General features: G+C 37.8%; 2 protein-coding genes across 8 annotated transcripts in view; one reads left to right on the top strand and one right to left on the bottom strand.

The window, feature by feature from the left end:
- The window catches only part of MRE11 (MRE11 homolog, double strand break repair nuclease), a 74,666-nt gene extending 64,694 nt beyond the window's left edge, over positions 1-9,972 (bottom strand). Inside the window, exons 1-5 of one of the 6 annotated variants that reach the window (XM_058687442.1) lie at positions 9,812-9,888; positions 9,448-9,504; positions 8,950-9,073; positions 7,183-7,315; positions 1,504-1,664 (exon numbers count right to left, since the gene is read on the bottom strand). In XM_058687442.1, the coding sequence (XP_058543425.1) occupies positions 1,504-1,664; positions 7,183-7,315; positions 8,950-8,969 (314 nt within the window). In that variant the 5' untranslated portion in view covers positions 8,970-9,073; positions 9,448-9,504; positions 9,812-9,888. Of the gene's footprint in view, positions 1-1,503; positions 1,665-7,182; positions 7,316-8,949; positions 9,074-9,447; positions 9,784-9,811 lie in introns of those variants that run through there. The other 5 variants (XM_058687445.1, XM_058687444.1, XM_058687446.1 and 2 more) reach the window with 5 other exon arrangements.
- Positions 9,973-10,005: 33 nt separating this feature from the next.
- On the top strand, positions 10,006-16,060 carry ANKRD49 (ankyrin repeat domain 49). Of its 2 annotated transcripts, none has more exons than XM_058687448.1 (3): positions 10,006-10,111; positions 12,992-13,343; positions 14,534-16,060. In XM_058687448.1, the coding sequence occupies exons 2-3, from the start codon at positions 13,086-13,088 to the stop codon at positions 14,993-14,995; spliced, it is 720 nt and encodes a 239-aa protein (XP_058543431.1). In that variant the 5' UTR covers positions 10,006-10,111; positions 12,992-13,085; the 3' UTR covers positions 14,996-16,060. The 2 variants fall into 2 exon arrangements, with proteins under 2 accessions (XP_058543431.1, XP_058543432.1); XM_058687449.1 differs by lacking the exon at positions 10,006-10,111 and adding an exon at positions 10,689-10,781.
- The last annotated feature ends 10,479 nt before the right edge of the window (positions 16,061-26,539 follow it).

The following is a 26,539-nucleotide window of genomic DNA, read 5'->3' as shown; positions in this document are numbered from 1 at the left end:
TCAAATACCTTTTCCAAAGGAACCAGGACTCCTTGAAGAAATGGATGAGTCTAAAGCTAGGGAAGGGAAAATAATTCATCTGGAGCATCTTCTAATGCCAAAAAATAGGAAATGGAGGGGGAAATGAGGGTAAGTCAAAAGGAGAGAGAAGCCAATCTGAAAAAGCACCCAATGGCTAACCTTTGTACATATCCTCTGAGCAACAAAACAGATTACAATTGCATTAAATTACAACACAAAGGGAAAAAATGAGTTCATATTGATATAGACAATTGAAGAAGTTCCTTCTGATAGCTGAGTCAATAAATTAACAAGTGGGGGACAAGGGACAAATCTTCCTTACAGAAGAATTTTAATTAATAAATGCAGAAAAACGTGGGAAATGGAAAATCAGCATTAGAACACTACGGTTAAAACTGCTATAGGCAAGAGCCACTGACGAATGTTAAAATTAGTGGACAAACTTTAAGGCGACACAGAATAAATAGGTACACAGCCTCTAATATCTCCCCCAAAATACTTACTAATGACTACAGTAGTTTTAATATGCCCATCTCCTTTGATACTCTTTCCTCTCTACAGGAAGTGACACTTAAATCCCTCTGAGTGCAGGCTAGACTTAGCAACTCACTTCTAATGAAGAGTGGATGAAAAGGGAAAAATCCTAACTTGACAGCAGAGAAACCTGGAAGGCACCACCTTAACCAAGAGATTAAGGTTATCCTCACCAGTAATTAGCCAACTTGATAGCATGTACTCCAGATATGCTATGAGAGAGCACTTCACCTCTGTGGAATACCTTCCTGAAAACCCTTAATCCTGGTCTAATCACAAGAAAAACCCAAATTGAGGGACAATCTACAAAATGACCAGTATACTTCAGAAGTACCATGGAAATGAAAGGTAAGAAAAGACGGAGAAGCTGGCACAGTGTGAGGAAACTGAGAGAACATTTCAACCACATGTAGTATGGTATCCTGTGCAATGCTTAAGAAAAACCAAGAGACTATCTTTACAACATGGGGTTCTAGGTGACTATCATCAGTCAGTCCCCAAAGTATGAATATTAAGGAAAAAGAATGATACTACATCAAAATTAAGTACTGTATTTGTCAACAAAAGTCTCCATAAAAAAAGTCAAAAGACAATCCACGGATTGGATAGAAAAAAATTCATGCTTAACAAAGGCTTAGCCTCTAGAATATATGAATAACTTCTGCAAATTCAATAGGAAAAGACAAAAATCCCAATTTTTAAAATGGGCAAAGGGTATGCACAGAGCAGGATACCAAAATGTACAACAGAAATTTAAGAAAATTCTCAGTCCCACTATTAATTAGGGAAATACAAATTAACACAATGACATAAAGAAATTCAAAGAATTACACTTACTATGAAAATAGCTCATAGTGAAGGTCAAATAGCTAATTGTTAATGTGTTTGTCTTTCACAGAAAATATTACACAAAAGAAAACATTCACTTAAGCATTTAAATATACTTACTTACTAAAACCAAAGTTGACTGACTGATCACTGAGAATTTCAAACTGTACAGGACGATCACCCATGCAATATTTTCTCAATAACTCGAGGCAGGTATGTAATGTTTTTCTTGAGGGCTTATTTTCATGAAAAAGATCACCACCTAACAAAATAAAATCCACCTAATCAACAGAAAATAGTGTGAAAATTAGTATGTTTTATAGGGGAAAATGTTAAAACTATAAAGAAGTACAAACAAATCTCATAAAAGATACTGATGTGTATGGAGATTCAAAATTTTATATTTTATTTATTTAAAAGCTTGCAGTCTGTTGATTACTTTGACTCCAACTTAGGTTCCTAGGCCACCTTCAAAAAAACCATCTTTGGGGTGCCTGGGTAGCTCAGATGGTCATCCAACTCTTGATCTTGGCTCAGGTCATGATCTCACAGTTTCTGAGACTGAACTCCACGTGGAGCTCTGCACTGACAGCATGGAACCTGCTTGGGATTCTTACTCTCCCTCTCTCTCTGCCCCTCCCCACCCCCCCCAACCCCCCCACATGCACATGGGCTCTATCAAAGTAAATAAACATTAAAAAAAAAAAAAGCCATCTTCAAATTATTACACCAAACTTCTGACTCATGCTACCCAGAGTAATCACTATCTTTTGTTATTCAAATTAAACATAAATTTAGAACTTCAATGGAACCTACGGACAAGATAGCCAATTCAATTTAGATTACTCATTCAATTCATTCAACAATTATTTAGGGCTCACACAGGCACTGCCACCTAAGGAAACTGCAATCTACAGAACAGATGATGTCCAGGACTGACAATGTACAATTCCCTGTACTGGGCCCTGAGGATACAATGATGAATAAAACACAATTCCTTTCCTAAATATGTTCAGAATCTAGTGGAAGAGACAAACGGCTATGCATCTGAACGTAAGTCAGACTCAGACATGCACTAGAAGGAGTATGTAAACAAACCAGGAGCAGCAATGACACTACAGTTAATTCTAACTGAAGGGAAGAAGTCATCTGAGGACAATGCGTGCAGAAGGAAATGTGCCAAGGGGCCCCTAGGTGGTTCAGTCAGTTAAGTGTCTGACTTCAGCTCAGGTCACGACCTCATGGCCTGTGAGTTCGAGCCCCACATCGGGCTCTGTGCTGACAGCTCGGAGCCTGGAGCCCGCTTCAGATTCTGTGTCTCTCTACCCTTCCCCTGCTCATGCTTCTGTCTCTGTCTCTCTCTCAAAAGTAAAAAAACATTAAAAAATTTTAAAAAAAAAAGTGCCAACATGGTAGCATTTAGGTTACCCTATTAAGAATAAATGAGACTTTAAGGAAGAGCATTCTAGAAACAAGAGAAGAAAGAAATTATACAGAAAAAAGCCCAACACGCATGCTTTCAAGAAGTATATAATCTACCTAAAGAAACTTGATTAAGTTCTTAATTATACAAAAGAACCCAGATCACTTAGGCTACAGTAGTGAGGGGGAGAATACACTACTCCCGAAAGTGTCACTTTGGCACATGGACTGGAGCTAAAGGCAATTAAGACTTAGTAGACTCAGGAATAGCTTTTTTTAAACTTCCCCTAACTACCTCAAAGAACTGACTGGGGGCCTATACCAGGAAGAGAGCTATTATCAGAGAGAAATTTTTATATCAGAAAGACTTCTCTCTCTCTTTTTTTTTTAATTTTAGAGAGAGAGAGCCTGAGCGGTGGGGAGGGGCCGAGGGACAGAGAGAGAATCTTAAGCAGGCTCCATGCTCAGTGCAGAGCCTGACGTGCGGGGCTGGACGTCACTGTGAGATCATGACCTGGGCCAAAATCCAGAGTCAGATGCTCAACAGACTGGGCCACCCAGGCACCCACACACAAGACTTCTCTACATGGCATGACCAACATTTGCTCTTCCCATCTTCCCATGAATCATCTCCCTCCCTTGAAACCCCAGACCTCTACCTCCTTTCTCTTTAGCTCAGGATGGCATATAAGGCTCGATTACCTGACTGCTGGGGAGTCTCATATTTTTATGAGACTCCTATACATACAAAATTTGGTTTTCTCCTGTTAATGTGTCTTAGGTCAACTTAATTATTAGCCCGGCCAAAGAATCTAAAAGGAAAGAAGGGAAAAGTTTTCCATCTTAGAGTAGAGGAGCTTCAATAAAAATGTGGGACTTAAGCTAGGTCTTCAAAAATGAACACGATTTGAATAAAGGAAGAAAATCATCACAATCAACAGCATAGAGAAAAACAAAAGGAACACAGAAAACATTTCAGGCAGGAGGTGGAGTGGTTGTTTAAATGGTACAGTTTCACTCTTGCAAGAGGAAGAGTTCTGGAGATTGGTTACACAGCAACGTCAATGTGCCTAATGCTGTTAAAGTCTACACTTAAAGACACTGAAGATGGTAAATTTTGTTAGGTGTATTCTACCACAAATAAAAAAAATTTTTTAATATTTTTAAAAGCTGGTGACTCCAGGCAACACTGAAAAAGGACACACTTTGCTTCTATGGTCTTCCTGCCACAAAGTGAATCCAGTCATGAGTCAATATCAGACGAATCCAACTGAGGAACATTCTACAAAGTTACTAGCCTATACTTCTCAAAAATTTCTGGGTCATGAAAGACAAAGGCTGACTGAGGAAATGTACCAGATTACAAGAAACTAAGGAGACAGGACAACTAAATGCAAAATGTAACCTTGGGTAGGACCTGGACTCTGCCACCCTGCCCCCAGATTGCTGTAACAGACATTACTGAGACAATCAGCAACATCTTAAAGTTATCTGACAGTATCGAATCGGTATTAATTTCCTGGTTTTGATAAGTGCACTGTGGTTATATATGCAATGACTCTCAAATGGTTCAGAAAAAGTGTGTGTGCGTGTGTGTGTGTGTAAACAGACAGAATAAAGCAAATGGGGTAAGATGTAGGAAAATCTGGGTGAAAGGTAAGGAATTCTTTGTATTATGCTTGCAATATTTCTGAGACTGATACTGTTAGAAGTTAAAAAAAAAAAAAAAAAAAAAAAAAAAAAAGGCTCCAAGGAATTAAGGAGTAGAAATAAGGCAAATTTGATGGCACAGACACACAAAGTAGGGCACTTAAAGTTAGGAAAAATTTAGATTTCAATAGTAAATACTTTGTTAAATACAAACTAAGGGAAAAAGTAAATAAAATACTAGCGTGGGGCTGCGGGAGGGGAGTGTTAAACTTAAGGGATGCAGGAAGGGAACTGAGAAAATAGAAGGGAAGCAAAAGACAAAGTAGAAGAAAGAAGCTTATGCCCAGGAAAAGAAGTATTTTAGTACTAAAAGAAAAAACAGAAGCTTTTCTGGCAGGAAACAGACATCCTTTGGCTATAAGTTTCCCTGACCTCAGGGAAAGAGGAAGTCATCTTAAAAGGAGATATTACTGGGGCACCTGGGTGGCTCAGTCGGTTAAGTGTCCGACTTCGGCTCAGGTCATGATCTTGCGGTCCGTGAGTTCGAGCCCCGTGTCAGGCTCTGTGCAGACAGCTCAGAGCCTGGAGCCTGTTTCAGATTCTGTGTGTGTGTCTCTCTCTCTGCCCCTCCCCTGCTCATGCTCTGTCTCTCTCTCTGTCTCAGAAATAAATAAACGTTAAAAAAAAATTAAAAAAAAAAAAAGGAGATATTACTAGACATTCTTTCATTCATTAACAAATTTATTTATTACTTTTTTTAAATTTATGTTTATTTCTGAGAGAGAGACGGAGAGAGCATGAGTGGGGGAGGGAAAGAGACAGAGGGAGACACAGAATCTGAAGCAGGCTCCGGGGTCTGAGCTGTCAGCAGAGCCTGACGTGGGGCTTGAACTCACAAACCGTGAGATCATGACCTGAGCCGAAGTCGGATGCTTAACCAACTGAGGTGCCCCTCATTAACAAATTTATTAAAAGCTACCTACTGCTTGCTAGATCCTTTCTAGACTAAGATACAGCATGAATAAGCAGAAAAGATTTTTCCCTCTCATGGAGTTTACCTTCTAGTGGAGGAAGGTCAATAGTCAACAAGTAAACAATTCAATATATTATTTCAGATGGTGTGATGAAAAAAATAAACAGAATAATTGATAAGAGTGTTTGGAGATATCCGGGAAGACCTCTCCCAAAGGTAAAATGTGCTCCAAGCAGAGAGACCTGACGTGCAAAGGTCCCAGAGCAGAAATGCCAATGTGGATGGAGCACACTGAACAAGGCAGACAGTTGTAGAAGTCTCCTGGCAGAGTCCAGACCAACTTGAGCCTTGTAATTTGAATTTTATTTTAGATTCACTAGAAGGCCACTTGGAAGATTTTAAGCAGCAGAGTGGTACGATCTGATTTATGATTTTCAAAGTTCATTTTGGCTGCTATGCTGAACAGATGTAGGGAAAAAGAATGCAAACAGAAAGACCCACAGGGAGCTACTACAGCAAAATATGATAGAAGTCTGGGGCTAAATATATAGGCAAAAAAACCAACAGTTTCCATATACATTCGGGAGGAAGAACCAAAAGACTTGCAGATAAACTGAACACTGAGGAAAAGTCAAGGTTAGAGATACTAATTTGTAAATCATAAGCATTTATGTTTACTCCCCAGCTCTCTTCCGAAATGTCCAGCAGGACATCTCAACTGTCTACTGGAATATTGACCTGAATGTCTTATTGGAATCTCCCAACTCAAATGATCTAAATCAGACTTCATTACTTTCCCACATAAAGAAGTACCTCATCCTTATTTAGAACCTATTTCTATTACTGGTACCACCATTTGCCCAAACTTAACATACTCCTGTCCCTTCCCCTTCCCACAACCCACCCCCAAAGTATTCATATCCAATCTTTGAAATACCTCTGGCATTCACTTCCTTTTTTTCCATCCCATGCCACTACTTTAAAAAAGCCTCAAACCGGTCTTCAATTCATGCTATACCCTGTTGCCCAAAGATTTTCCAATGGATTGGGCACAAACTCCTCAATCTGGCATTTGAAGCCTTCTGTGATGCAGCTCAACTCATGTCTTAGTCTTTCAGCATATTTTCTAATAAATGGCCTACAAAAGAGCAAAACTGACTTGTTGTGCCCTTAACATACCTCTCATATTGTCTCACCTCTGTGCCCTTCTTCCTGGGACATGTACATTCTCTATGCTCTTCACCCATCAAAAGCCTACCCATCCTTCAAATCCCAAGTTAAATGCCATCTCGTTCCTTAAACTGATCTTGCTATCCTCTATGTGATCTTTTCTATGTCTAAACTCCCAGGAAAGGCTGCTGATAATTTTCTTACGGTTCCTGCCACATTAAGACCTTGCACCTGAGCATTATGGACATTTGTCTAAATCTTACATCCTGTTACGCTTTATGTTCTTAGAAAGCAGAAACTATGACACTCATCTTTCCATTTCAAATAGAAACTGCCACAGGATCCAGCACTCTGTAAACACCCCATAAATATTTGTAAACTTTTACAAACCTCTGACAAAAGTAGCTCCTACTTGATTTAAGGTGACAAGGCACTCTAATTCTGCTTTAGGCTTTTCGTATATTGACATTTAAGCAGGCAATGTAGGCACATGAGCCTGTAAAACCAACCTCCAACTTTAAGAAGCAACGAGCCAATTGACTAAAAGAACATAGCAGAAACTGAAAAATGTAAAGCCAACTCACTTCATTTTCCTGGGCAAGTCTTAAAATCTCATCAAATGTTACAAATGTGTCATTTCCTCTGACTGCATCTTTCTCCATAAATCCCAGATGAATATCTGTTGCAACTAAGATTTTAAATGTATTTTCATCGTCACTGTATTAAAAGAAACATTTCAATACAATAAGAGTATGCTCAAACCAATTAAAACCTAAATTTGTGAGATAAATAAGAACAGTTATGTAGTAAAATCGCTTTTCTAGCCTCAAAATAGGTCTGAAAATGTAAAGCGTCCAATAGATCTTTAACATTACATAGTTTGCCTACCACTAATTCAAAACAGAACATATGAATTTTAAAAAGGTTCTGTGACTCCTTCAAAAAAGTATAACCTTGTTACAACCAGTTTTATATACTCCTTTTTACCTTGGACCTGGGAGCCTGGTTGTTTTCGAATTCTATTCCAGAGCAAAAAACCCAAGAGGATTTGACCCCATATCTAAACCCGCTGTTTATCTATTTTGTACTCATCCAGGAAAATCATACTTGACCAGTTCATTTAAAAAGCCCTTCTTTTATCCTCATAAGCTAATAAGCTTACACTGCAGTCCCAGAAGACACTTGCTTGATTCTACTCTCTATACAAAGTTAGTGTTTCATTAACAAATTTGGCCAAGTAACAAAACAGAATTATTTACAAGTCCATTTGAATTTGGTGGTATTCAAAGGTACTTTCACGTGAAGCAGCAACGTAGTAGTTATTACGGCTTTCCTAAATTTAATGTAACTTTTAACTCTTTTTAAAAAAGTACTTAGGGATTTATGATCTCATCTCAACTTCCACATGTAAAGAGGCAGGTATTTACTGTCTCTGAAAGATGAGAACACAAAACAGAGAAATTAAATGATTTATTGCACAACTAAGTGGAAGAAACAGGATTTAACCACTCAAGGCTATTTTCATTAAACCACAAGGAACTTAAAAAAACTTTCACATATATCTCCAAAATTGAAATCTTTATATATGAGATTTTCCAGAAAAGGTTTCTCTTCAGAAACTTCAAAGATGATATATACGCACACAGTTTTAATTGCCACACACACAGGCTGATCAGAATATTTTCAAGATCACATTACCCTAGCAATTTATGTTACAAAATACATAGCGTTTTATGAAGTATTTTCAAATGAATTCTCTCATTTAAACATTTAAATTAATCTGAGAAAGGCAATTTTGTTCCAATTATATATGTAAGATAAGGAAATTGAGGCAAGGTTCAGAGAACTGCTAATTTGCCCAAGGTCACACAGTATTAACCAAGGAACTGAAATTAGACACCAAATCTAATGCTTTTCCCACATAACTTCTGATTCTTTTATTGATTTTCATTTTACTCAGATTCATTTCCAATTGATTCAATGCTAGAGCAATTTACTGTTTAAATAGGCTTGCACTGACTAGTTAAGACTTCCTCACAAAAGTTCAAAAATATTTATAGCTTCACTATTTTAAGACAAAACCTAAGAAAATAAACTTATATACTAAAGTAATACACCAAATTACTGCAAGGCTTCAACCTATAGGTGAATATTATCTTTAAGTTAGTAAACATACAATAGTAATTTTTTTTTAACATTCTAAATGTTTTTTGATCACTAACATTTCTGTTCATAGGTAAGCTCTTTATTTACTGCCAATTTATTAAATAAGTTTTCTTTTACGGCGATCTTAGTTGATGGGCTTTAGAAATCCAAAGCAACAAAAAAGATTCCAGAAGACAAGTGCTTACAGGGCATCTGCAGGACTCATTTCTACCGTCAGTCTAGGTCCTCTGGAACCAGTTTTTTCTCCAAGTACTCCTGGGTCGTGTGCTCAAATATGTCAGAGAACTCACTCGATTTCAAATCCCAATACTAAAAGCAAAATTACATTATTATAAAACGCACATTCTTTTAAAAACAGACTACCAATTTTTGGAATCTCATTTCCATCTAAGGACCTACTACATTTTTACTTAAGAACCAACAATAGAAAATGGCACATCCCCAGTGCCATTCTAATTGCACCATTATGATTAAACTATAGGAAACTAATGTCCATCAAATGAATGGGCAAAAAGGGTCACATACAGCAGTTTTGGTTTAGCACACAAACAATTCTGGGTGTGCAGAAATGTTTAAACTCCATGTGCAGCCTACCCTGGAGCATGGAGGTGACCCCATACTTTCTGCTGAAACACAAGGCTGTTTAAAGAAAAGGTCTAATTTATGAAAAGAGAAGGGCCCACCTTTAAAACGACTGTAAATAAAAAGAAACACGTGCTCCGCAGAAAAACGCCCGGCGCCTGCAAAGCAAGTGGAAACGGCCAAAATATTCGGGCAAGAGTGTATATACCACCGTGAAACCACCCCTCCCACGTCCGGCCTCCTGGTTCGGTGGAGATCCCAAGCCTCAACACACACACACCACCGGACTCTGAAACCAGAACCAGAACCTTCCAGGACTTAGCCGACCCGTCCCATTCTTTTCCAGAGCCAATCCACTCAGGGCTTCCTCCCCAGATCCCACAGAAATAGGCAAGTACGTTTCCCAAATTACCCCACACCCTCACTCTCCCAAAGCCTCAACGGGCCCCCCAGGGTGTCTTTTACCCGGGAAGAAGGAGCGAGCTTCCCGAGGAGAAAGGCAACAGCAACTCACGAGCGTCGGTCTCAGAACCCGCGGGGCCGCTTACCTGAATTAGGCGGGAGAGAAAAAAGCAGCTCTTTCTCTCGCGATACCTCACTGATGACGTAGCACTCAGGTCTTCTCCGGCTCTCATTGGCTACCAAATGCCGTGAGGAGCCGGGAAAGTAGCGGCGAGGCCCCGCCCTCATGCGAGAGCCAATCCAGAGAAGCTGAGGGACGACCCCGGAAGCGAGGTTCGCGGCGGCGATTTTCCCTTCTTTAAGGTGGGTAGCTCTTGCTTGTCCCGGCCCGCGCTCCTTGGTCCCCTCGCGCCACCTAAAAACTAGTGGGCCCTTAGGGGCGGGTCACCTGTCGACCCCTGCTGAGCCCTGCTGAACGGGCTGCGTCGTGGGTCCTGGGTAGGGCTGGAGCGGCTTCTCCACTCTTGGCTATTTGGAAGGCCGCAGGCGCAACTCCGGGCCTGTGAAATGACCAATCGGTGCCAGAGGGCTTCTCCCTCACTCCCACTCCCCAGAGTTAGAGCATTCGGACCCTTGTATTTATTCCCCGCATCCTTTATTTTCGCCTCTGGACCCTGGGTTCAGCACATCTGTACTACTTTGTGCTCGTAGCAGTAAAATATAGTGTGTGTGTATGTATATATATATATACATATATATATATGTATATATATATATATGTATAAAGTGAAACTTTTGAATTAGAATTAGAAAATTAGAATTAGAATTTGAATTAGAAAATTAGACCTTTCAGTGCCATTAAAGGGTCCTTAGTCTAGGGCAGGTTGTTTTAATCTACCCGAAACTCCGCGCCTTCACCTGTAAAATGGGGTCACTGAGTTTTTTGTAAGGAGTTGACATGGTTTAGATCTCTGTCGAAATGTGTTCTTTTAAGAAACATGGGGTATGTTTCTTCCTGGTGGAATGTCGTCAAGTAAGAATCTTAATCGATTTTTTGACTCTAGGTTTGACTCTTAATCTACCTAAAATTTAAAAATAAATTTTACACATAACTTATTCTGTCTGAAGCAGTAAATTCAGAATTTACTTTAAAAAGGGGAGAGGGAGTTTTTATAGAAAGGAAAGGGGAGGATAAAATATGTGCTTTATTGTTTCTATATTTGCTATAATTAAATGAACTGTATATTATTTCTCGGTATCTGTTAAGTGTTTAATGAATTGATGTATGATCATTTTTTGTGTTGCAAGGTTCAGAGAATAGTTTGAGAGGAAAGAAAAAGATGAGAACTCTGATGGGAGTTCCTAAATACAAAGTTCATAAATACAGAACAAACTGGTGGTTACCAGAGGGGAGAGGGGAAGGGAGATAGACAAAATAGGTGAAAGGTTTGGGAGGTACAAACTACCAGTTATAGGAAAAATAAGTCAGAAATGAAAAGTACAGCATAGAGAATATAGTCAAGGAATATAGTGAGGAGTATAATCAATAAGTGAATATAGTCAGTAATAAAGGATACTGTGGTGCGCATTGAATAATGTATAGAGTTGTCGAATCACTGTGTCGTATACCTGAAGCTAATATAGCATTGTGTATCAACAATAGGTCAATAATAAAAAGTGAAAATTCCAAGAGAACTTGTAAAACACAAAGCAGTTCTGATGAGGCCTCTCAATAGACTGAAAAGCTGGGCAGGACTTGGAAATCCTTTAGTACAGTCATTACATTTTACAATGAAGTAACAGGACAAGAGAAGTTATTAGTTATGAGTGATAGATTGAAACTTGAATTTAGTACTCTTGGCTCTAGTAATAAAATCTAATGCCACATTAGGATTGAATACTATTTAACTGGTGAAATTAGAAAGAAATTAGTATCTTAAGGGTATGACTAACTCGGGAACTTCTCTCAATCCCTTCTGCATTCCACACAAAATCAAGTGATAGGGCTTTAATTAAATTTAATTCTACAAATATTTCTTAATGCCCTCTGTATAAGTAGGGCATAGAGATAAGTTAAATACAGACCCTATCCTTAAGCTTATTAACTTCTGAGGGACTAAAACAAGAACAGATTAATGCTGAAACAAAGCAATATGTAGCACAGAAAAAGCTACCAGAGAGAGATCTCATTTTGAGGTTCAGGAAAGACTTAATGAAAGAGATAACATCTGAGAAGAGCCTTGATAGACTGATTTCAGCAAATATAATTGGGAGGCAGAGACATGGTATTTTTAAGATATTTATTAGTTACTCACATTTTTAAAAATTGGCTAAGATTTAATAAGCTGTGTAACTCTTTAAGCTGATACTAGTTTATAAGTTAATATGGCAGCCTAGCTGAATAAATGTTACTTCCTTCAAGAAGCCTTCTCTAATCCTGTAGGAATGGGTTAATTATAACCCTCTTGTATACTCATTGTATTCGGACAAGGTCCTGTTATAGCACAGATCGTGCTGTTCTTACTGGTCATCCCCACTAGACAGTAAGCTTCATGAGGTTAAGACATGGGTCTTGTTCATTGTTGAATCCCAATATCCAGAGACTGGCACATACCAGGCATTCTATTCATATTTGTTGAATGGAGTGAGTGACAGCCAAAATTCAGTTCAAAACAAGAAGCCAACTGAGAACTATAGTTGTCTATCAATGAATGGGACTCCTTTTTAAAGCAGTGAATTTTCCCAAGCCTGAAATTACCAAAGTAGAAACAGGATAATTATTATAGACGTTAGGATAAAGATACCTGCATTGATGAGAGATTTGAACAGATGCCCTTGAGGCTATTCCATCTCTAAGAATGCCTAAGTCTTTGAAGTAGTTTATTAGAAATTAAAAGTTTTTGTTTCTGCTTTGCATCATTTGTCTAGTCTATAAAAATCATGAACGTGCCTTTCTTTTATAATTTAGAAGCTTTAAGCATTTATCACTCAGTATAGTACAATAGTATCTAAACCAATAGATTCAGAAAAATATAACCATGGACTTAAAAAATAAGTTTTAGACCACTGAAGATACAGATAACTGAAATCTCATTTTCAGCACAGCATTTAGAGAATGTAAAGTACCAATAAATCCAAAAAGTTCAGACAGGGTTTATTGGTATGTGTTTGCAAAACTTATCTATGCTATTGATAAACACTCAGTTACTGTTTTTCTAATAATTTTTATGTTTGTGTTTCCAGATCTTGATGGATAAAATAAAGCAGACATAATTCATCACTAGAAAGATTAATTATACGCTGGCATTTGAAATGCTTTGTATTTAGAACAGTAAAAATGGAAAAAGGGAAAGTAAATGATGATGGAAAACCAGATACAGAAAATTCCTTGGACTTTTCTGAACACTTTAACCAACTTGAATTGTTGGAAACGCACGGACACCTTATTCCCACTGGTACCCAAAGTCTCTGGGTAGGGAATTCTGACGAAGATGAGGAGCAAGATGAAAAAACTGAAGAGTGGTATCAATTGCAAGAAAAAAAAATGGAAAAAGATCCAAGCAAATTGCTTCTTTGGGCTGCTGAAAGAAATCGGGTAAAAAAACCAAAAAACCAAAACAAAAAACAGTTAAAGAGGAAATCATAACATAGTAGGAAAAGTATTGGATTTGGAGCCAGAAGACCTATCCCTGAACCTCTGTTTGGTTTGTAACTTTGGGCAAATCCCACCATTTCTGAACCTCTATTTTCTTACCTGTAAAAGTGGCCATCATAATACCTGTATCTTTTATATAGGATTTTGAGGAGCATATGAGGAAATGTACATGAAAGTACATAGTAAGCCAGAAAGCATCCTATTCAGTATTATTTGGAAGTTTAAGGGGTAATTATAAAGATGGCAAGAAGTCACCTATATTTTTAAATCATTTCTATTAAGTCATTAAGATCATCCTAGAGACAACTATGGTTTAGAAAAGGGAGGATGGGAATTAACATGTTTTGAATACTAACTATACCATGTGCTTTTACTACATTATTTGATTTAATCCTCCTGTATCCCTGCAAGATAATAATATTCCCTTTTACAGTTGAAGAAAATGAGTTTCAGGAATACTCATTTGCCCAGTATTATCCAATCTATTCTTCCCACTCACCCACTTCTACCACATTTCACTAAGTTCCTCCATGTCTGTTAGTAAACTAACCAAAAAGGTCTTGTATTTTTGGATAACTTTTTAACCCAAGAGCACACTGCATCCCGCCAGAGATCCAAAGACCAAGCTGAAAATCGCTTCCTGAAAATACATTTCTAAGGTTGTTTTAGTTTGAGCTCTTTAATCTCTAGATTTCTTGTAGCATTGTCTTCTGATAAAGAAGTTTATTTTTTAAAGTTTACGCACTGTGTATATTGGTGTGGTAATCCTGTCGAAGAATCAATCAATTACTATGTTTTCTTAACTAATGAAATATAAAGGATTAAACCCAATAGCCTGTATTATTCATCTAGGACCAAAGCTTTTACGCAATGAGCCTTAATTGGACCAGGAGTAAATGTATGTTTTGATATTCAGAGAATCACATTCTTAGACGCAAGAGCCTGGCTAACACTAACTGTTCATTCTTAAAAATCTGTTGCCCCCGAAAGAAATGTTAAATCATTTTTATTTTAAAGTCATCTGCTGACAAGGAAGTTTATGTTGAACTTCATCAAATCTAACACCACGAGATAGCTTAATTTTCTCCATTGACTGTTCTGGGTTTTTTAAGATGTCTTTTCCTCCTCAGCTTACTACGGTGCGGAGACTACTTTCTGAAAAGTCCACTCACGTGAACACTAGAGATGAAGATGAGTATACCCCTCTTCATCGAGCAGCCTACAGTGGACACTTAGACGTTGTGCGTGAGCTGATCGCACAAGGGGCAGATGTCCACGCGGTGACTGTGGATGGCTGGACGCCCCTGCACAGTGCTTGTAAGTGGAATAATACCAGAGTAGCTTCTTTCTTACTCCAGCATGACGCAGATATTAACGCCCAAACAAAAGGCCTCTTGACCCCCTTACATCTTGCTGCCGGGAACAGAGACAGCAAAGATACCCTAGAACTCCTCCTGATGAACCGCTACATCAAACCAGGTCTGAAAAACAACTTGGAAGAGACCGCATTTGATATCGCCCGGAGGACAAGCGTCTATCACTACCTCTTTGAAATTGTGGAAGGCTGCACAAATTCTTCACCTCAGTCATAACGGTTCTAATAATTTTCCAAGTACCAGTGCCTCCTTTGTGTGAGATATGAAATATCCCCATGATACAGAATTGACATCAAAAAGTTTCACTGCAGACATTCAGTGGTACACATTTGAACGCCCTTCCGAGTGAAAATGCCTACCGTTGATGTCAAAGTGTGTTTGAAAGTTGTTTGGATGTATCTTTACTGATTTATGTGGAGTTTGTAATTTTTATCAGAAATAATTTTAACTTCTACTTAAAAACTTGTAAACGGGTTGTACAGAAAACTAATGATATTTTTGGTGCTGATCCAAGAGAAGTGTATTTTTAAATACCCCCCCCCCCCCCCGGATCTTTGTTGAGTATTTAGTATATTGACATGTATTTTTATAAGGTGAGCTAACTCAGAATTTAAAAATCTTAAATATACTGGTGCAGGTCAGCTGTCTTCTCGACATCACCATAGCCATTTGCTTTCATTTTAAATCATAAGAACTGACTTAGCAGTGACTTGAATCGTCAGAAGTTTAAAAAAAAAAACAAAACAAAACAAAGCAGGAGAAAAGCTTAGATCTTCGTCTTTTAGAGCATAGACCATTTTCAGGAAAGTAGTTAGCTAAGTGTTTAGTCCATGAATGTTATATATACTGCCTCCGCTACCACAGCTCACACAATCCTGTGGACAGTCCTACCTCACCCTGGTCAACCTACACGATCCTTATTCCTTCCACTGGTGAGTCAGCATGACCTTTCAGACATGCACACAACTCTACCTTGGTCCAAGAGATCATAATATATCTGCTCTCCAACTGGTTTTACCTGCCTAATCCTGCTGTTTGCGGCACTGCTCAGATGGTCTCTCCAGTTCACAGGAAGTATTGATTTTCCAAGGCCCTCCTTTTATACAAGCCCTACAAAGGCAAAGAGACAAGGGACGAAGAATTCTAAGAGTGAAAGGATGATGATTATATTGGGGCTAGAACCACAAAGTGGCTAAGGCTTTAAAAAGCCACAGCATGGATAGCGACAAAAGCATAAATATAAATATTCAGAAAAAAAATAAAAATTTTGAGCAACAAAAATGGCACCATTTCTTTTCTTTTCTTTTAACCAGTGTATCTCTTCCTTGGCTTGGGTCCATAAAATATTTATTCACCCAGCATACATTTATTTAATAACTCTTCTCTCAGTCTTTCCAGCTGGAGCTTCTCGTTGGCTACCTAGCCCCTCTGTGACTGTTCCCAAAGGGTTTTCTCTTCACTTAACACCAGAACTGGCACGCTATGGGAAGGAAACTAAACCAATGGGGCCACAGTTATATATTCACTGAGGTTTCACAGTGCTCACAGTGAAATTTGTTGGCTTTGCTTTTATAAATCTTAAATATGCTTCTCCAGGGAGCTTTCTGACCCACAATCTGCCACAGTGATGGGATTTAGAGTCTTTACGCTATTGCGTTATTTCTATTCGTTGGCCTCTATTATAACAAAAATCAAAACACCTCCATTTCTTGAAAAACCCCCGTTTTCAAAGGTTCCTTTCAGACATGAGAGGTCTCCAACAAAAGAAAAAACACAAGGAATAAGAAAAGAAAAGAAAAAACAGATTTGAGCGAAGACTGAAAGGAAATGAGATTCTGAGAGAAAATGTGTTACCAGAGTGTATCCAAGGGCTAAGAAGTTTAGAGTGACTTTTTTTTTCATTCTGTGTACAGCTTCTTGATGCCTGTCAAATGAGTCAATCTTTAAATTCAAACCTAGTTTTCCCCCCGTTTCAGGATGGGTCTTGTTCATGTTGAGCAAATGGAATAAAAACACAAAAACACCCATATTTGGTTCAGAATCAATTATCCAATCAGCACTCGGGTACATCTAATACTTGCCATTATTAATTTAATGACATGGTGCCGTCTGCCAGTGGATCTCAGAGTAGCAGGATTTGTAGGATAGAAAATCTGCTTAATTAAATAAATAGAAAATCTACACGCAAACTCCCACCTAATTTGCTTTTTTCCCCCTTCTTTTTCTACCATATGTTCAGCCTTTCATTTCTACTAGACGTACAGTGTTTAAAAATGAGGAAGACATCATTGGAGAGTTAATGTGAGTTGATAAGGAGCACTGTCTCCTGAGCGGTCACTGGAGTTCTGTTTTTAGACACAGCTGCCTTAAACGGAGACAGTTCTTAGGAATCAACAAAACATAAAGAAACCAAGAAAATGAACCTGTCCTCCTTTAAAAAAGCAGGTGCCTATAAGGTTTTCTCAAATCTCAATTTAGTAACTCATGAAGATAAATGTATCCTGATTGAAGGGACCAACTCTAAGACCAAGATATTGTATTGAGACCCGATACAAAAATCAGATCCTTCAGGGCACATACCAAATAAAAGCACTAGGGTTCAGATTTGCTTTCATGTGCTTTGGCATATTTTTAATTTGAAAATAGGCAAAGCTTATAAAACAAATCAAAAGGGAGAAAAGGTGGGGCGCCTGTGTGGCTCAGTCAGTTAAGCGTCTGACTTCGGCTCAGGTCATGATCTCATGGTCCATGAGTTCGAGCCCCGCGTCGGGCTCTGTGCTGACAACTCAGAGCCTGGAGCCTGCTTCAGATTCTGTGTCTCCCTCTCTCTCTGACCCTCCCCCATTCATGCTCTGTCTCTCTGTCTCAAAAATAAATAAAAACAAAAAACAAAAACAAAAGGGAGAAAAGGTATTAGGGTCTTCATCCATTCTTTTGATTTTATTCTGCACCCTTGGACAATGAGGGGGCTTGGGGGTCCATCTACAAAGGTAACTATATGTCAGTGTTCCTCACACTATTGACATTGGGCCCAAATAATTCTTTGTTGGGGGGGGGGCGGGTATCCTGTGAATTGTAGGATGTTAGGCAGTATTCTTGGCATTGACTTAGTAGATTTCAGTGGTACCTCCCTCTCCCTCCTCCCAGTTGTGACAACTGGAAATGTGTCCAGACATTGCCAAATGTTCCTTGCTGTATGTCATCAAAAATCTCTAAGGCAGAAGATTTCATAATTTGGCTCACCTCAAAATTGTTTTATTAGCACACAATTGAATTTTACTTTGGTGTACATGTTTTCTTTATACTGTAAACATTCATCAGTATACGTTCAGAAATTAGATACTCATTGATTCTATTTTAAATTTTTAGTATTTTATCAATGAGATTATTTGAACACATTCAAATATTGGGATAAAACGTACAGTAAGATACAGAACACACTCTTCAATACTGAGTATCATTTGTAAGAATGGCTCACATCCAACTCCCAGCTTTGGCTTCTAAGAAACACTCCATAGTTCAGATGAGTCTATTTTAAGGAAATTCTAACTTCTGGGTATTAATGAATATAATAATCAAATCCAGATTTTTGATAGGTTGCACCATTAACAACTGTAAATTTTTTATTGCATTGCCGAACAAAATGCTATTGGTTGATACACAGGCTTTTCACTTCTAGAAGGGATAAGAGAAGTCAACACTCTGTCAGAATATGAGGAGGGAGCTACCAGCTTCCAAGTGTAAACACCTGGAGAAATAGCAGATAATCTCTTAATGTCATTACAGATCTAAAATTTTTGTTTAGGGCACCTGCGTGGCTCAGTCAGTTCAACGTCCGACTTCGGATCAGGTCATGATCTCAGTGTTCATGGGTTTGAGTCTCGCATCAGACTCTGGGCTGACAGCTCATAGCCTACAGCCTGTTTTGGATTCTGTGTCTCCCTCTCTCTCTGCCCCTCATCTGCTCATGCTCTGTCTCTCTCTCTCTCTCAAAAATAAACATTGAAAAAAATTTTTTAAATAAAATAAAAATTGTGTTTGTTACTTAAATTTAAAATAATATGGTATAGTTTTTGGCAATTCCTGTCATCTTAAAAATTAATTCCAAGATGAAATATATCAAAATCAATGTAAAAGAAACCCCACATCTGATCATCATCCTTCCCCAACAAGTGAAATGGTCTCATCTGGTCTTGTTTATAAAAGTTCTTACATGTCCAAGATGTGATACACTAGACCATTGTGATAATATTAATAGCTAATATGCTGTATGTAGATGCTCATTAACTTTATGTCATAAGTTCCATGATAACCTTTTGAGATAGATGCCATTGTACAAGAGAAGAAATTGGGTTTATGGAGGTTAAGTAAATCATCCATTGTCATGAACTACATTTTCACAAAGCTCACATTCAAATACAGTTTTTATGTGGTCCTTGAACGTTCATATCCATGTACCACCAATTTGTCTATCAAATAATCATTACAAAAATTCCATTTTATTTAAAATTATTTTACGAGCTTATTTATGGTAGCGTTTGGGGACACAAAAATTGCCCTTATTAGAAGCAAATGGCATTTTATGTCATAGAACATAAATAAACAAAAGTTCCTAAATCATAAGAGCCAAAGCAATTTTTTTTATTTTATTTTTTTAACGTTTATTTATTTTTGAGACAGAGAGAGACAGAGCATGAACAGGGGAGGGGCAGAGAGACAGGGAGACACAGAATCTGAAACAGGCTCCAGGCTCTGAGCTGTCAGCACAGAGCCCGACGCGGGCTCGAACTCACGGACCCTGAGATCATGACCTGAGCCGAAGTCGGACGCTTAACCGACTGAGCCACCCAGGCGCCCCCAAAGCAATTTTTTAAAAGAACAACAGATTAATACAATCTATGAAATGGCAACATCAAGACTGTGATATTGAATAGACATGTAAATCAATAGAACAAACGAGAATCTAGAAACAGATCCAGATATAAATGGTCAATTGATTTTTTACAAAGGTGTCAAGGATTCCAGTGGAAAATTCTCTTAAAGAAATAGTGCTGGAATGCCTAGGTGGCTCAGTTGGTTAAACATCCAACTTTGGTTCAGGTCATGATCTCACGGTTCGTGGGCTCGAGCCCTGCATTGGGCTCTGTGCAGACAGCTCAGAGCCTGGAGCCTGCTTCAAATTCTGTGTCTCCCTCTCTCTCTGCCCCTCCCCTGCTCACGCTCTGTCTCTGTCTTCGTTTCTCTCTCTCAAAAATAAACATTAGAAAAAAATGAAAGAAAGAAAGAAAGAAAGAAAGAAAGAAAGAAAGAAAGAAAGTGCTTTGTGGAGCACCTGGTAGCTCAGTTGGAAAAGCACGAGACTCTTGATCTCCAGGTTGTGAGTTCGAGCCCCATGTTGTGTGTAGAGATTACTTAAAGTTTAAAAAAAAAAAAGAAGAAGAAGAAAGAGAAAAAGGAAAAGAAAAGAAATAGTGCTGTGTTCCAATTGAATATCCATTTGGGGAAAAAATTAACACATTTAAGGACAGCAGAACAGCGGTTGCCTGGCAACAGAGACAGAAGTTGGACTGCAAAAGCGCAGGAAGAATCTATGTATTCTTCCTGCAGGAGATAGGAATATTCTATGTCTTAGTTGTGGTGGTAGTCTTGCAGATGTATACAACTGCCCACGTTGTATTAAGTCGTATTCTTTAAATGGAGTGTAGGTTTTCATAGGTAGGAGTTATACTTCAATAATGTTGATTTTTAAAAGTAGGTATCTGGAGATGCCTATTATTTTCCATAGCAAGCAGGGACCTATTAGGACCTCTTCACTGAATTCTAGGGGTACATCTTTCTGGGGGCTGCAGAGTCCTGTGAGTTATTAAAAAAAAAAAAAGATTTCACCAATTCACTGGAATTTTAAAATCCCGAGCAAAAAGCCCTTTATAACAGGAAGGAAAGTTTCCTTCATTAAATGGTAGAGTGGGAAACAAAATAATTCCCTCAAATTATTAGTCCATTTAATAGCATTCAACAAATTTGAAAAAAAAAAAAAATGTCTTAGTACCAAAGAAGGACTTTGTTGGCTTTTTACATAATTTAGATCAGGACTGTTAGAATCTAGAAGAGGAAACCAAAATGGTTTTAGCATCTACTTGTCTAGATAAAAAGCAATAGTATTAAACCTCCATTGCTTTATTCAATTGCCCTGTTTACTAAGGAGAAAACTGCGATGACTTCTGGACATGTTTAATCTGTAAAATGAAACACAGAATGTGGAACTTAATCCATCTAGTTTTTACTAAAATACCATCAAGTAATCAAAGCAATGTATTAACTCTGGTAATATATTTTTATTTCCTTGCTGAAGATTTTATGTGTTTACATTAAATATAGTTTCTAATTTTTTTACAAGAAAAGTTTAGTCTTGGGTTTTGCCTCCATCTAGTGGACATACTTGTCTTTTACATTTAATTGCATTAAGCATAAGCCGTCCTGGTATTGTTCATTTTTAGTTTTTTGGAATAAAAAAAAGTAAAGAAAAATGGTAACCACAATTCACAGATCAAGTGGTATGAATTATACTTGTTTTCATCAATAATTTATTCCCAAGAAGATTTGAGGTGGTATGTAATTGAAAACACACAAATAATAATCAGAAATAGAAAATCAAAAGCCTTTTTGAAGGAAGGAGATAAACTAATTAATATGGCTACTGCAATTGACAATTATCCCCCAAGATTTTTGATATTGAAAAGAAAAAAGAAAAAAAACAATAATTGCGCATATCTTTATTATTTGATCAAAGTGATCAACATTGCTTTTTTTAGAGTAAAAATATTTCCAGCCTGATTTTTTCTAACTAAAATAAGCTTAATATTTGTACAATCTTTAGAGGTATAGAAAACAGAATAAGGTCCAGAAATCTTGGTGAATTCTACGAAGTGAACATACCCATGTAAGCACCACCCATATCAAGATATGGAACATAACCAGCACCCAAAAGCCTACTTTGTGCTCCCTTTCAGTGCTCCCTCAAAGGCAACCGCCACTCCATCACCATCATTTCATTTTGCCTGCATAAATGGAATCATTTATTGTGCATATCTTTGTGTTTGCTTCATGGACCCAACCTTAACATCTGTGAGATTCGTTCATATTTTTGCATGTAGCAGGGGTTTGTCTCTTTTCACTGCTGTAGAGTATTCTTTATATGCACACACATATAATGTATATATACATTTTATTGTTGACTTTTGAAGAGCCTTTGAATTGTTTCCAGTTTGGAGATTTTATGAATGGTGCTGGCATAAACATTCTAGTACATGGTTTGGGTGTACACATTACATGCTTTTGTATACTTGTGTACTAGTGTTAGGTCTGCTGGACATTAGGGCATACTGATATTCAGCTTTCGTAAAAATTGCCTAAATGGCTTTCCAAAGTGGTTGAACCAATTTACACTCTTAGCAACAAGGAATTAGAGTCCCAGTTGCTCTGTATCTTCCCAACCCTTGTTATTGTCACCTTGTTTCTTGTTGTTGTTTAAATAGCCATTCTAGTCCATGTGTATTACATTGACATTATAGTCAATGTAATACCTCATTGTACTTTTACTTTGCGTTACCCTGATGACTATTGATTTCAGGCAATGTTTTATATGCTGATTGGCCATTTGCATCTCCTTTTGTGAAGTGCTTGTTTATATTTCTCCATTTTCTTACTGGGTTGTGTGTCCTTTTCTTATTGATATGTAGGAGTTTTTTATTTATTTATTTATTTATTTATTTATTTATTTATTTTTGGGACAGAGAGAGACAGAGCATGAACGGGGGAGGGGCAGAGAGAGAGGGAGACACAGAATCGGAAATAGGCTCCAGGCTCCGAGCCATCAGCCCAGAGCCTGACGCGGGGCTCGAACTCACGGACCGCGAGATCGTGACCTGGCTGAAGTCGGACGCTTAACCGACTGCGCCACCCAGGCGCCCCAATGTAGGAGTTCTTTATATATGCTGGATACTAGTTATTTTTTTGTATATATAGATTGCAAAAATGTTCTCTCAGTTTGTGGCTTGACTTTTCACTCTCTTAATGGTGATTTTAAGTGAAGAGAATCATTTCATTTTAACAACTTCTAATATGTCAATTGTTTTTCTTTAGGTTACTTCTGTTTTGTTTCCTGTTTAAGAAATATGTGTCTACCCCAAAATAATGAACCAATTTTTCCTTGTTATCCTCTAGATGATTTAATATTTTACTTGTCGTGCTATAATCCACTTTGAGTTGATACTTGTGTTTGATGTGTGGTACGAGTCAAGGTTCATTTTTTTCCCATAGGAATATCCAATTTACCCAATACCACTTAAGATCCCACCTCCCTCAACACACACCCAAACACACACACACACACACACACACACACACACACACACCTGTCATATATCTGATGACCATATATGACTGGGTCCATTTCTAGACTCTATTTTGTTCTATTGATCTAGTTTTCCTTCAGCACCACAGTTTTAATACAGTAGCTTGATAGCAAGTTTTGCTGTCTGAGAGTGTAAATGTTCCAGCTTTGTTTTTATTCTTCACGGTTGTTTTGCCATTCTCGGCCCTTTGCACCTACTTTTCAATTTTAGAATCTCTTTGTGGATTTCTATCTTTAAAACAATTGAGATTTACATTGGAGTTACATTGTACATCAGTTTGAGGAGAATTAATGTGATTATAATGTGGTATTACAATTCTTTTTTTTTTTAATTTATTTTTTGTCAAGTTTTTTATTTTAATTCTGGTATAGTTAACATGTAGTGTTCTATTCGTTTCAAGTGTACAATATAGTGAGCCAACAATTCTATACATTACTCAGTGCTTATCATAGTAAATGTACTCTTTAATCCGCATCGCCTATTTCATCCATTCCCCCCATATGATTCTTGAATATAATGATGTAATGTATTCCTTGGTTTATGTAGGCATTCATTAGATTTTCTCGAAAACGTTTTAGAGTATTCTGGTAGAGTTCTTTTGTTTTTGTCTTAGATTTATTCTTAGGTATTTGGTAGCTTTTGATGGTCTTGTAAGTGGCATTGTTTTTTACATCCCTTTTATTTATTTGTTGCTGTATATAAATATCATTTGTAAATTTATTTTTCTGTATTGACTGTGTGTCCGGTGACCTTAATAGAATTATTAATTCTAACAGTTTATCTGTACATTCATTTGAATTGTCTGTATGTAAACCATGTTGACAGATAATGGCAGTTTAATTTCTTCCTTTTTCTTTTATTCTCTTAATGCAGTAAATTATGTTGCTTAATTTTCAAATGTGAAACCAACCTTGCATTTGTGGAACAATCACAACTTTATTATGATGTGCTAAACTTTTTTGTTGTTTTTTTGTTAACATGGTGAATGTTATTTGCTTATATATATATATATATATATAGAGAGAGAGAGAGAGAGAGAGATGGGGAGAAGGGCAGAGAGAGAGGGAGAAAGAGAGAATATCAAGCAGGCTCTGCACTGTCAGCACAGAGTCTGACATGGGGCTTGAACTCACCAACTGTGAGATCATGACCTGAGCCAAAATCAAGAGTCGGCTGCTTACCCAACTGAGCCACCCAAATGCCCCCTACTACTTTATTTAATATTTTTATATTTTAATCAATCTTCATGAGGGAGATTGACCTACACTTTTACTTCTTTGTTTTTTTGTTTTTTTTTCAGATTTTGGTATAAAGGTGAGTTGATAAGGGCAAAGATTTTTTTCTAGTTCCTGGAAGAGTTGGAAAGAATTGGCATTATATCATTCTTAAATGTTTGGAAGAATTCAGTAGTGAGACTTTAGGTTGTCTTTGTGGGACAGGTTTTAATTTGAACTCAATATCTTTGATAATTCTGCTTCTATAACTGCCATATTTCTTCTTGTGTCCATTTAGGAAAGTTGTGTATTTTAAGTAACTTGCCTGCTTCATCTAAGTTGTCAAATTTACTAGCGTGAAGTTATTCATAATATCTTATTATCTTTTGGGAAGACATTAGGGAATCATTCAATAAATGTATGAAATGAGCAAACAGTGCAGAAAGCGGAGTTGCCTGAGGTGAAGGAGGGCCTCCTCTGTCTCCAGGAAACCCCTTGGGTACTGTGGAACAGTCTGAAGCCTATTTTTTTTTTTTAACTTTTAACGCTTATTTATTTTTTTATTTTTTATTTTTTTTTAGATTTTTTTTTAAATTTTTTAATTTTTTTATTTTTGGGACAGAGAGAGACAGAGCATGAACGGGGGAGGGGCAGAGAGAGAGGGAGACACAGAATCGGAAACAGGCTCCAGGCTCCGAGCCATCAGCCCAGAGCCTGACGCGGGGCTCGAACTCACGGACCGCGAGATCGTGACCTGGCTGAAGTCGGACGCTTAACCGACTGCACCACCCAGGCGCCCCAACGCTTATTTATTTTTGAGAGAGAGACAGAGAGTAAGCAAGGGAAGGGCAGACACACACACACACACACACACACACAGAATCTGAAGCAGGCTCCAGGCTCTGAGCTGTCAGTGCAGAGCCCAATGCGGGGCTCAAACTCACAGACCCCGAAATCATGACCTGAGCCGAAGTCGGACGCTTAACCGACTGAGCCACCCAGGTACCTCCAGTGTGCAGTCTATTGAACTAGATTTTCGATAAGCTTCTCCCTGCTCCAAAGTTTTATGATTGTGATGTTCAATGAGCAGTTAGGGATGTCAGATTGGAGTCAGGATAAAGATTGAATGACATCTATAAAAATGACATCTATAAAAACCCCAAACTAACATAGTGGTGAAAGACTGAATACTTTCCATGTAAGATCAAGAACAAGACAAGGATGTCTGCTCTCACCAATTCTATTAAACATTATACCAGCGGTTCTAGCCAGGGTAGTTAGGCAAGAAAATAAAATAAAGGGCACCCATATTGGAAAATAAGTAAAAGTATCTATCTATATTTTCAGATATGATCTTATATATAGAAAATCATAAGGAATCCACTGAAAAAACTATTATATCTCATTGAGTTCAGCAACAATCCAAGATACAAGATCAAAATACAAAAATCGACTGTATTTCTAAAAGGTATCAGTGAGCAAACTGAAAATTCAGTTGAAATACTGAATTTTAGGGGCTCCTGGGTGGCTCAGTTGGTTAAGCGTCTGACTTCAGCTCAGGTCATGGTCTCGCAGCTCACGAGTTCAAGCCCCACATCGGGCTCTGTGCTGACAGCTCAGACCCTGGAGACTGCTTCAGATTCTGTGTCTCCCTCTCTCTCTCTGCCCCTACCCCACTCACGCTCTCTCTCTCTCAAAAATAAATTTAAAATTTTTTTTTAATTTAAAAAAATACTGAATTTTATGTACAAAACCATCAAAAACAATAAAATACTTTGGAATAAACAAAATGCAAAACTTTTGCTCTGTGACTACAAAAATTATTGAAAGAAATTAAAGAAGCACTAAATAAATGGACAGACATCGTGTGTTCGTGAATCAAAACACTTATTGTTGAGATGGCAACACTCTCCACATTGATCTATGGATTCAGTGCAATCTCTTTCAAAATTTTGGGTAGCTCCTTTATAAAAAATGACATGCTGAACCTAAAATTCATATAGAAATGCAAGGAACCCAGACGAGCTTGGAAAAAGCTTGAAAAAGAACAAAGTGGGAGGCCGCACGCTTTCGATTTCAAAACTTACTAGAAAATCATCTTCATCAACACATGTGGTACTGGCATAAGGATA

Source organism: Neofelis nebulosa, chromosome 10, assembly GCF_028018385.1.
Source record: "Neofelis nebulosa isolate mNeoNeb1 chromosome 10, mNeoNeb1.pri, whole genome shotgun sequence".
Classification (NCBI taxonomy): Eukaryota; Metazoa; Chordata; class Mammalia; order Carnivora; family Felidae; genus Neofelis; species Neofelis nebulosa.
The sequence above is the reverse complement of the archived record's forward strand: the minus strand, read 5'-3'. Positions and strand labels throughout refer to the sequence as shown.